Source organism: Natrix helvetica, assembly GCF_964273705.1.
Source record: "Natrix helvetica genome assembly, chromosome: 5".
Lineage (NCBI taxonomy): Eukaryota > Metazoa > Chordata > Lepidosauria > Squamata > Natricidae > Natrix > Natrix helvetica.
This window is the reverse complement of record NC_138551.1, coordinates 50041911-50054562: the sequence shown is the minus strand read 5'-3', so window position 1 is coordinate 50054562 and position 12652 is coordinate 50041911. Positions and strand designations below refer to the sequence as shown.

The following is a 12652-nucleotide window of genomic DNA, read 5'->3' as shown; positions in this document are numbered from 1 at the left end:
GGCAGTGGTTTGGGAAGAAAGAAAATAATACGAATTTGGGGAAATACTGTACTGTTCCTCATCCCCCAAAGGAATGGAGGCTCAAATATTAACTTGACCATACGTTATAGATGAAAGATCTATAGATAATGCACAATGCCAGAATCATAGCCAACTTTTAATTTTCCAACAAAGCCCAGTTGAGTGTGCATTCTTTATATATAATGCAAACAATTAAGTGCCTCAGTTATCATTTTCATTAAAAACGGCTCAAAAATAAATTCTGCAAAATAGTGAGAAAAAATTGACAGAATAAGTATGCAGCTCTAGTTCGCATGAGTTATTTCATTTGATGGACAGGAGTATAGAATTACTATAAATACATTTCCACCTCCCAAATAAATATTTCTTTAAAATAAGTCAGAACTGATAAAAGTAGACAAATTATAGTTTTAATTCTGAATTTCCAATGAAGTACTTTATTGGAATACATAAAGTGTGAACTGACTTAAACAGTTGCAATCACTGTGGAATTCACAGAGGTTATTTTTGATAGAAAGGACAGTGACAAGCCTGACGAGAGCCCCCGATTACCCTACCAGTATGTAGAGAATCCAAGGCTGACAGACCAGGAAAAAGTGAAGGACTCTAGGGCAGGAGCTCAGTCAACCTTCTGGGTACAGGAGGAACTGGCTTCTTTTGATGCACGAGAATGGTGGAAGTAAAACCATAGGATGCTTTCCCTTATTGCTCCTTTGGGGAGAAAAATCACTGATACATCTTCATTCCCAAGATTTTAAAGCATGGCACAGTGGAATAGTAAGAATAAACTCATAGAGGTAATCTCTCAACTAAGAAACCCCAGAGAGCAAGAGCTTTAGGTTGGGCACCAAGACCATCCTGAGGTGGAGTTCCGGCAAGACTGTTAAAATAGGAGGCCTTGTGCAGAATGAAGACAGAGCCCATAGTGTCAATTTCAGCACCAACTAAAATGGACCTAACAACATGAACTGCAGATTCAAAGCATCCAAGTATAAATTTACATAAAATAAGTGTTCAGCCAGACTGTTTCATATTATCAAGATCTTGGTTCCTGTGCCCCTTTCTAGCTTCAGGCTTCAGGCTTAAGCAGTCTTCAGAGAACCATTAAGTATGAACTCTCTAAGCAACACTCTTCTGCTCTATTCTTGCTCACTCAGTAAACAATTCTTATCCCTACACAACAGTTGTCACAAAGAAATTAAAAAAAGAGAAATAACCCCTGTCCCTTCTTTCCCACTCCCAATGCAGTCTAAATTGTTAATTCTCTATGCTCAAGAGTATGGGGCAAGTCCAGGCCTTCCTTTGATCTTCTCTTTAAAAACAAAACAAAACACAAACAAAACCACACAGTAGAGTTAGACTGTTCCACATCCGGGAGCTATTCTGCAGGAGGTGATACGGTAATACCAGGACTAGTTATGAAGCAAGAAGACAGCTTCAGGAGATGGTTGAAAACTCTTTTAGCAGGGCTTCCTGGCTAAGAGTGTTGAATGCCAAATTTCGCCGTACATTGATGCTGATGGACCGAACCTGTAAGAGACAGAACAATCAAAACAATATCACTTTTGCTGTACATTTGGCCCAATACTCCAGCATTAAGGAGGCCTTGGAATAGACCAATGTTCAATGCAGTAAATTGTTTTGCATGGAAGTCCATATTTGTTAGATGCCGTTTATATTACTACTAGATGCAAAAAAATGAACTTATGTGATTATAGTATAGTGTTAGCCACATAAAAAAATCTATATGAAAAAAGAAGCATAACCTACTGTCAAGGCTTAGTCTACAAGCCCAGACATGACAAGAAGCCATTCCCATCCTGAGCAACAATGAATTTATCAATCTTTTCCTATACTTTATTTAACAGCAGACAGGTATTCTCATTCCTTTCACCAGGTACTTTCCATACAATGATATAAATTTTTTTCTTCAATCTACTAGTTCCACATGCCTGCCCCTGAATGAAAGACATAGATAAAGCTATCCAAGGGCAAGCATATTATGGTTCCATTACCAAAGAAAACTTTTATTTAATAGGGATCCGGGAACAAGCACTGCATACCAATCAAACAACCAGCTTGAATATTCTAATAAGCCACTTTGTTTGTTAATCCCTAAGCCATGTCTATCAGTGGTCCATTCATTCAAGAAGTTAATAGACTCTTCAGGAGAAAATAGAAAAGCAAATGAGAGAATTCAACTAGAACATAGTTTTTTTTTTAATGTGGTCAAATTCTTTAAAGTTCTGTAAGTTACGGGGTCTGGACTACTTTAAAAAAATTAGTTTTGTATCAATCATAGTCATCTACCAATTTCCATAATTGCAGGACTTTTATAAGCTATGGGTTAGACTCTTGGTATATGGTTACCTCCTAAATTTACCTCCATCTGATTCTGCTCATTTCCCCAAAACTCTGCTTCAAACTGTGGGTTCCCTGAAATGTGTGGCCAACCAGTGTTTTGGGGAAGTGAGCAAAATCGCATGGAAGTAAACTCAGGAAGTAACCATATACCAAGAGTCTGGCCCATAGGTTGTAAAAGTCCTGCAATCACGGAAACTGGGAGATGACTGATACAAACATCTGTACATTGGAAGGAATGTGGAGGAGGCAGCTTTTGCCTCTGTATTATGTTATCATTCTGTACATTTTTTATTTATGTTGTTTCTACACTGGTTTTCCTCCTGGAGAGCCCAGAGTGCTTTATGAGAGAACAATGAAAAACAATCTTAAATAAATGAATTAGAAAAGTACACTTTGTACAAAAGGTAAACCATAGAAGAGTGATCCCACATGCTTTGATGTTAGTTAGCAACCTATGTGACAAAATCTTATGAAAATATATATTCTAGAGAAGATGCTTGGGATTTGTGAACCTAAAAGAAAAAACACTGTGATGGTAAAAAGAGAAGGATGGTGTTTTGTCAGCAGAGGGTTACACCCGATCAGCTTGATTCCTTTCTTCTGCTTTGAAAGTGAACTCAGGAAATGAGGTTGTAGCTTTCAGTAAAGGGTTGGCTTGGATGGGCTAAATTAGTCTCTAGGGAAATAGAGATAAATATTCCTCTATAAATAAATTAAACTGGTTGATGTTTAATCATCAACTGAAAAATAATGAAAAAGGCTTCCTGGTCCCTCGTTTGAGCATGCCACATATTGAGAACGAGAGAGAGAGAGAGAGACTTTTGTTGGCAGTGACATGAATTATTCTAAGTGATAAAGAATTGAGCTATTAGCGTTTATCAGGACAGTTTCTTCAAAGAACAATTTCCATGAATTAGGAAAAAACAATGTCCTTATTTTAATCAAAACAAAGATAAAGCTCTTCACCCAATGAATAAAAGGATGTAAAAAGAAATAGTGACAGTGGCCAAGGGAAATGAGAGAGAACAGAAGCTGTGTATTTCCTATCCTCAAATACAGCATTTGAGGAGAACGGTGCTCCTGCCACACGGATGGGAACAAGCATGGTTGTTTCCATGTAATTTAGAAAAAGGTCACTATCATGATACTTACATTTTACAGATGAAAAGCATTAATGGTAGCTAGCAGCCATTGTTCTATATTTGCAATGAGGAATATAGGGATAGCTTAACAAAGAATGCCCAAAAAAGCACAGGAAAAAAATGGAGTGGAAAAAACTTTTTGAAGCAGTGGGGGAATAAGAAACTTGTTGTTGTTAGTTGTGAAGTTGTGTCTGACCCATCATGACCCCATCAACAACGTTCCTCCAGGCCTTCCTGTCCTCTACTGGTAAGCTCAATCCTACTGCTTCAGTCACTCCATCCAGCCACCTCATTCTCTGTTGTCCTCTTCTTCTTTTGCCCTCAATCTTTCCCAACATTAGGGTCTTCTCCAGTGAGTCTTTCCTTCTCATTTGGTGGCCAAAGTACTTGAGTTTCCTCTTCAGGATCTGGCCTTCTAAAGAGCAGTCAGGGTTGATCTCCTCTAGGACTGACCAGTTTGATTGCCTTGCAGTCAAAGGGACTCGCACAAGTCTTCTCCAGCACTACAGTTCAAAGGCCTCAATTCTTTGGTGCTCAGCCTTTCTTATGGTCTAACTTTCACAGCCATACATTGCAACTGGGAAAACTGGGAAATAAGAAACTAAGCTGTGCCTATCAATGAAGATTTGTTGAAGTATCCCCTTGAAGTTGTTTCCCAAAGCAGCACGATTCCTCCTGACTAAAGTGACTTTTGCAAATTCCTGTTGCCGCTTCATCTCAGTGAGGTAAATGGCCTCATTTTCATAGGGCAAAGCATCTTGTCAAAATGTATCAAGGCTGCTTGCGTAGGTCCAATAATCTTGGTATATCCTATTCTCTAGTGAGAATAGGATATCCTAACAAAGCATTTGAAATTACAGCATAAAGTCTGCTTGGGGAGAAAGCATTTTTATTTCTGCTTCATCGTAAAATGCTGAACTAGTAAGCATGGGATATCTCTGCCTTTGGAGAAAAGTCTTCATGTGCATGTAAAAAATGTAAAAAAAAAAAGATCTCTAAGACATATTTCTAGCTTTCTTCAAGAATTCAAGGAATCCCAAAACAAGCAAAGATAAAACATGTATTTAAGTATACTTGCCCACCATCTGACTGAAATAATGATCAGGCCTCTACGGTGATATAATTCATACATTTTGTGAATATACAGGCTGCTTTTGTTGCATTATTGCTGCAACTGTAAGCTTGATCATGAGCCAATTATATGATCCTTTTAAGAGAGAGTTAAAACTCACCAGCTCTTTAAAGAAAGAGGCTTCTTTGTGTTGTTCTGAGTATCGCTCATATTGGTCAAGCCCATCCTGTAATTTTAAGGTAAGTGTATCATAGTTGGAGCGCACCACTTCCAAAACCTGCATCCCAAAAACACAATGGAAATTAAACATCAACATGCTGAATGCTATTATATCTGAAATACATAACCTCAAGATCATACAGTTCTCTACTGGGAACTCAATTCCAAGATTACAAAAGTCTCAAATCTGCTGAAACAAAGAGAGCAAATGATTAAAATTATATTAATTAAAGTAATTAATTCAATTAGATATAAAGTATGTGTCAAAGGTGCATTATGGCTTTCATTTCCAATTTGATTTATAGTCCACAGCATTAGAAATGCCCCCATCCTCATCAATAAGTCTACTGGAGACTAAATTGAGAGGTTAGGGCAGTGATGGCTAATCTTTTCAGTGCTGAAAGCGTGCACGCACACCCATAACGCAATGCGAGTGTGACACCCCCATGAGCGACCCACACCCCGCGTGCATGAACCCGTGTGCAACCACCTCGCCTCTGCGCATGCCCATGTATGACCCCCATGCATGCGCACACACCTCCTGCATGTGCCCCTGTGCATGCGTGGCAGAGACCCGAAACAGCTGGCCGGTGGGAGGTCACACACATGTGCAGCAGAGCTGAACTGGGGTGACGGCTCGCATGACCACAGAAGGGGCTCTGCGTGTCACCTGTGGCACGCGTGCCATAGGTTTGCCATCACAGGGTTAGGGACTCTCAAATTCAGTTAAGCAAATTAAAAGCCTGAAGTCCTATGAAGCATCCGACATAATGAAACAAGAAAATTAAGAAAAGACAGATCAGAAGATGGAAACTTTCTAAAATGTACTTTTATATTAACTTTCAAAGGTATGTGGAGATATTCCTACAACTATTCTACCTTATTTATGTTCTCCAAGTGCATAATTTCACAAAGATGAACCTTTCATCAGAGGCATTATGAAAGAAAAGCTCAATTGCAGGAGAAAGAGCATTTTAGCAACAGTTTCTTGGCAGCTACGCTGCAATCTTTCAATGCCGACAGAATTGTTTATAATTACACTTTTAAAATTATTCCTTTACTTAGTTTTAAACCTATTTTCTGTTTTGTTTGTATTAATTACATATTGCTTTGAAATGTCAAAAAAAAAAACCTGATGCATAAATATATAATTAACCCTACCTCTAAAACTGCAGAAGTAACTATTTTGCAAAATAATAACCTATCAGTACCCTGATTCAAACATAGCTTGCAAATACCTAGCCCTCTGGCAAAGTTTCCGGTCCTGGGAAAGAAGGAAAGAAAAAGGAGGTCCAAGCAGCAAGATGGATGAACTCCTTTTCAACGGCAATGAGTATAGCAATGGAACAGCTGAAGGTCCAGGTTAAGGACAGATTAACATGGAGAAAATCTATTTATATGGACACTAAGAGTCGGCACCAAGTTGACAACATATATGCAAGCAAGCAAGCAATTCCATGAAAAGCAACATACAGTAATAGCAGATAGCACCACTTTATCTCAGAATCATAGAATTTTACATCTACTTTCCTAATAGATAAACACAAGAGAAAATGAGACTTCTCAGATTAAGTCAGGTAAACCTTAAAGCCTACTCAAGTGAATGCAAATCTGCCTCTATTCCAGAATGCTGGGTCACATAGAAAGAATTTGTTTTTTAAATAATTTAGGAACAAGTGTACTTTAATTATGAAAGGGCTGTTAAATGACAGTTCCTCCTGTCATTATGAAGGCCCATAGGTCCTTATTTGCTGACATGAATGTCCAGGAAGTACATGCCTGACCTGAAAAACAGAGAAGTTTGCCCACTTAAGGATCTTTCAGTTTCCTACCACGCCATTCTCTGCCAAGCAGCAGTTACTGATACAAGGAATACATGTATAAACATATCCAGACTTCCCTACTCTTGCCATAGACTTCAACAGGATATTGCCAAATAGAATTTGCTGCCTAATACCGCTCTCCATTTCCCAAACAATGCACAGACACAAAGGAATGAATAAAAGTTGATTCACTGCAAGATTACTTTTGAATAGTTTGTCAACAATCCTGCTGCAGGAGAATATGCTGCCGGCTTCGTGAGCAGGCTCATTTAATTCTGTTGTCAGTTTTATTGGCAATGAAAAAATTACCCAGCAAAAACCACTATGCCTAAATTCAATTGACCATTTTCTTGCATATCTGCTGAGACTGTGATAGGAATAGGAATAGTAACTTACAGTGAAATGCAGCTACCCATGAGAGACTAAGCATAATAAATAACTCTCTCCACCAAACAGTAAAATAGCAGGAGATCATCAGAACTTCCATGAATCATAGCTCTGTCCTTTTGTCAAACAGAGGGCTTTGGATAATATGCAATAAGCCTCAGAGCGGAGGGGAAATAGATCTAAAAGGCCCTGGCAGAATTCTTCTGGAGTTATCCTTTAAGATTACAAACTGGCTTGGCCTGGCATGCATATGGATGGTATAAGGTTAAAGATTAACGTTGATTTTAGAAATCAACTTTATTAGCTGAGCCATTTTGAGAATTTGGAATAAATATGAGACTATGCTCAAAAATACCTTTATGGCTTTTCCTCCCCAAAACATATTATAGAAAAGGGTCAGACAAAAAAAGTCAAGGTGTGCAGATGTATTGGAATAGTCCACATATGATACTAAATTAAAATCCAGAGAATGCCTGGCACTAAAAGGTTGCAACTGTCAATGGTTTTCATATTTGCAACTCACAGAGGGATTTTAAAGTTGGTAAGAAAGTGTACAATTTCAAACATGATAAAACTACCTTTGAAATGGAACTGTACAAATTATGGCCACCTTATCACTAAAATATATAAAGTTTTGTTAAAATCAGAAAGAGAAGATGAATTATGCAAAAGTTGTATGAAGAAGTGGGCAAAAGGAATTCAATCTAAAATACCAATTGATTAATGGGAAAATATGTAGATAAAGGAACTGAAATTTAACCTCAAAAATGCTTTAATCTCAAAAGGAATTTCTGTATAGATGGTATTTATCTCCAGATACAATGGCTAAAATATATGCCCAAATAGTTGCTGGAAATGTCAAAACTCAAATAGGAATCTTTTATTACCTCTGGTGGATTTGTGAAAGAGCTAAACAATATTGGATAGAAATAAGTAATGTAATTTTTAGAAAGTCAAACATTAATGTACAATTTAGCTTTTTTGTTAGGGTCCATAGACAAAACACAGTGAATAAATCACAACTGGTGATTTATTGTTATATATAATAACATATATGATCTTTGTAGATTTAAAATCCCCATTCTCAGCTAAAATCATCATTTGAACCAGTATGATTAAAAACTGCTATTTTCCATGGTGTTGCTGCATTCTGCCTAAATGAGCATCACTTTAACTCAACAATTGTGATGTGTTAATCACATAGTTTTAATTACATTTGAACAAAACATAATCCCAACTCCTAAGAGTCCCAACAAGCAAAAGAAGTAACGATAGTGGGAGCTCTAGTTCAACAACATCTGAAGCATTATCCATCCCTTTCCCAAAGAAGTTCTACAGCCTTCATGTCCTATAGCCTATTTTCTCTTATTTAATAAGACTTGCACTTCTTGAATGCCTGTGAATTGTAGTCTCTAATTAGAAGAGTATGGCATATGAAGAGAATAATTGAATTGCTTTTGTGATAAGTTCTTGCCCTAAGAAATAATTTACTCCTTATCTTTCACCATGATACAACTGAACAGACCTTCATTCCTTGATCTCTTTATAGATTTAGTTGAAGAAAAAAATTAATGTACCCCACTGCAAGAAAATAATTGTAACTCTGGGGACTGTGAAACAGCATATATGGAAATGCAAACTATTACACTTCAGTTGCTATGTTGGAAATAAAAACATTATTTCATTCCAATTTTGCTTTTCCTAGTATCTCCCACAGTTTGAGCATGCACAGAAAGTCATATGAACTAGCAATTATCCTTCTAAATAATTAGTTATCTTGTTTTTCCTCTTGTCATAACCATTGTGATGTTATTCCCTGATTACCTGCAAAGAGGACAGCAAATTAGCATTGATTAATTAATTTGCAGCTGCCCAGAGTTGTCTCTGGTCAAGATGGGCAAAATTTTGTTCAGAGACAAATCTGGGCAGCTTACAAATTAATTACTTTCTTCTGAAACTGGCAATATATACCATCTTCCATTAAAGCAACTGTTCTGGTGGGGAATGTTTGATCTCACTAGTGCTAAGAGTTCACTCCAAGCCCTAAGCTTTTGATTCAGATCTCCAATAGGTGGATGATTCAGTTCTGAACAGCACTCACACATTTGCTAATTCCAACTGTTATACTGAAGGAGATAAATAAATAGGTGATAAATAAAGACAGAAGCCCAAAGAAATGCATACAGGTAATTCTCAATTTATAACCCCAATTGAACCCAAAATTTATGTTGTTAATTGAGACATTTGTTAAGTGAGTTTTGCCCCATTTTACAACTTTTTTTTGCCACAGTTGTTAAGTGAATCATTGCAACTGTTATGTTAGTAACATGGTTGTTAAGTGAGTCTGGCTTCCCCATTGACTTTGCTTCGCAAAAGTTGATCATATGATTCTGGGACACCGCAACTGTCATAAATATGAATCAGTTCCCAAGCATCCAAATTTTGATCATATGACTATGGGGATGTTGCAACAGTGATAAGTGTGAAAAAATGGTCATGAGTCATTTTTTTCAGTCCCATTGTAACTTTGAACAGTCATTCAACAAACTGTTGTAACTCAAGGACTACTTGTATAGGTAGGTGTCTATGGAAGACTGCAGCTGTTATTTTTCATTTGTTTCTCCAAACCAGGGTCTCAAACTCATCAGTTCAAGTGCCACACAGGGACTATTTCATTAGCTCAAGGAACACAACACTGAAGACTTTTCATACACAGGTGCAAAAGTTAATAATTAACTTTTTAAATGTGGCCATTCCAATGTTGTTGAATTGCCTTGGCCACTATCCTCAGGATTGCAGGATTCTGGACACTATAGATCAACAGCTTTAGAAGGCTTGCAGACAGACCATATTTCAGAGGGAAACCTTCCAAAAAAGTCACATTTATTTCTAGTCCGCTTGCTCTCATTTCTAAACCTTTTTTTACGGAGGCAGCTGAGAAAGAAGTACAGGATTTTTCAACAGCTCCAATATTTGCCGGTACAAAGTTGTTGCAATCCAGCCCTTCTGCCTCAACAGCTCCAATGGTGACTCAAAATTGTCTCTTTCCAGATCTCACCTTTTAGGCACAATTTGTCTATCTGACTGGCCTAATCCCACAGAAACACTTAGGACTTAAATCTGTGTTGTGTTGCTTCACTCTGATCTATCCTTAGATACTCCATCTTTCCTGGGGGAAAGATGCTTGGAATAGTGCAGTAAGTTTCCTCCTGTGTTCATTCTTTTTCCCTTCTTTTGGAAAGGATATAATTTCCCCAAACCCAGAATGAAAAGTGTGAAGGGTAATCACAATACTTTGCTCCTCGAGAAAGCAAGGAGAAAGGGATGGAAGAGGACCTAAAGAGAGGTAAGCTGCCCTGTCAACCTATATGCCATATTTGGAAATGCACTTCTGATCCACTCTGGATTTCATGACTTCACTTATTTCTTCTCTTTGTGGTGATTGGGAAAATGACACCACTGCTTCTACTTTGCTCAGGAGCCAAATTTTGCCCAGAAACCAGATTTCTGGCAGTAACTGCAATTTTAAGCTGTCTCTGTTGTAGGCCAATGTATAAGCACAAAATAGGTGTGTGTGTGTGTGTGTGTGTGCATACCTCATAACAGCTTATTTGAATCAGATCAAGAAACTCCATTTTTACCATGTCAATCTATTGTTCACAAAGATGTCCTTTGTGGCTATTAGCTGATTATGGCATTGTGTTATCTGAAATACTTATTCCTTTTAACTGTAACTACATCTTAATATAAAGGAAAAACTAATTGAGAGACTATATCATAGTATCTATTTTCATTAAAATGGAAAAGGGTAAAAATTGTATCAGGGTCTGCAAACCACTTCTTGAGATTTTGCTGATGTAGCTAGAATACTTATTAGAATTAATTCCCAGTAACAACAAGGACAAAGTAGATATCAAGGTAATTGGTTGTTAAATAAAACAAAATACTCTGCATCTTTTAGTAACCTTTATTAGAATCCTGGCCAAAATATTCCTTCTTACTTGGTATCCCCAGTATATTTCCATTCCATTCCATTCCAATCCCATTTTTTTCTCCAAGCAAAAACAAAAGATATATTTGTGTATTTCTTGTCTACTTGCAGTATTTGCTATTCACTTATATACAAACCATTTAAATAAATCTGACAAAAGGAAGAAAGCAAGACTTGAACGGTGGTTACATAAACTATTCATTTTTACAATAGTAATTTTATTGAAGTCTACAATTCTACAAAGAAAAAGAAAATATATAGCATAGAATCATAGGGCTTCAAGGTCCATTGTGTTCATCACAACTATTCACATAGTCCTTGACTTATGAACCTTCATCACTATTCACATAGTCCTTGACTTATGAACGCAATGAAGCCTGCCCATTAAGGTTGCAAGTCATGACGGTCATAAAGCAATTCATCATGTGACCAACCCTATTTTACTCCCTTTCTCGCAGCAGTCAATCAAACCACTAAGGTCATTAAGTGAATCCATGATTGTGAAATAAATATCATGGTCATTAAGCAAACCCAAGATTCACTATGCGGTGTTTTTGTCAAAATTGGAAATAAAAGCTGGTTTTCAGCAAAACATTGTAAATTGCAATCATGTGACTGCAGTTGCCAAGAGCCCAAGATAATGTGGTCAAGTGATGGGGGGGGGGGGTGTTGTGTGGCCTTTGGAACCAGATTGCAAAGTACCTTTGAGGACAAAGATCAAAACTTCAAATTGAACTGCCACTTATACAGCCTGATGCCCTTTTTCAGTTTTTAGACTAGGGGTGTCAAATTTGCAATAACAAAAGTGATGTATCACTTTTTCCCCCCCTTCGCTAAAATGGGGGTGAGCGTGGCCAACATGTGACGCATCAACCCACGGGCCGCAAGTTTGACACCCCTGTTTCAGCGCATGCATTCCATGCATAAAAGGCATTGCTGTAGGAGATGTGCCAAGAAGCACACCAATCTCAATGCTCCAAGTCATGCCCCTCTAATGGTTTGCACAGCTCTAATAAATCTGAATATTGGACAGGGACAGGATGGATGGATGAATGTGTGTGTGTGTGTGTGTGTGTGTGCATGCGCGTGCGTGCGCATGTGTGTGTTTCTTTTTTATGAACTGTTAATCCCTTTTATCAGGGTGGAGTTCGGGGAGGTTAAATGGAGCTGAGCATATATAATATTTATCTTTATATATTCAGCCTTTCTGTCCAGATTATCTTAATTTCCAGATCATTAATTTGTCTTTTTTTTGTTCTGTTTGGTCAATTTACTTTTTATTGTTATTTTATTTAATTTAAATTGCCATCCACACTGCTTTTCTAGTGAATGATGTTGAACAGTATAATAATAATAAATAATAATAAATTTGGATTTATTAGCCGCTCCCTTTCCAAGTAGGACTCGGGGCGGCGTACAATGGAGCATATAACATGAAACATATATAACAACACCAAACGTACATACATACACAACACACATACATACACGGAGGAGGAAGCAAATTACATCAATAGACAGTTAAAAATCTGCTTTAAAATACCCCAATTGTAAAAACCCAATAAAATTAATATTTAAGAACAATTTAAAAACAGTTTGGAGGAATGGGAAAATTACGATTGCGATTGAGCCA

At 37.4% G+C, this 12652-nt stretch overlaps 1 protein-coding gene across 3 annotated transcripts in view; it reads right to left on the bottom strand.

Moving 5' to 3' along the window:
* Window positions 1-429: 429 nt before the first annotated feature.
* Window positions 430-12652, bottom strand: part of ARMH3 (armadillo like helical domain containing 3) — a 148955-nt gene continuing 136732 nt past the window's right edge. For all 3 annotated transcript variants that reach the window (XM_081956431.1, XM_081956429.1, XM_081956430.1), the window contains 2 exons: window positions 4760-4876; window positions 430-1551 (listed from right to left, as the gene is read on the bottom strand). In XM_081956431.1, coding sequence (XP_081812557.1) covers window positions 1459-1551; window positions 4760-4876 — 210 coding nt within the window. In that variant the 3' untranslated portion in view covers window positions 430-1458. The remainder of the gene's footprint in view (window positions 1552-4759; window positions 4877-12652) is intronic.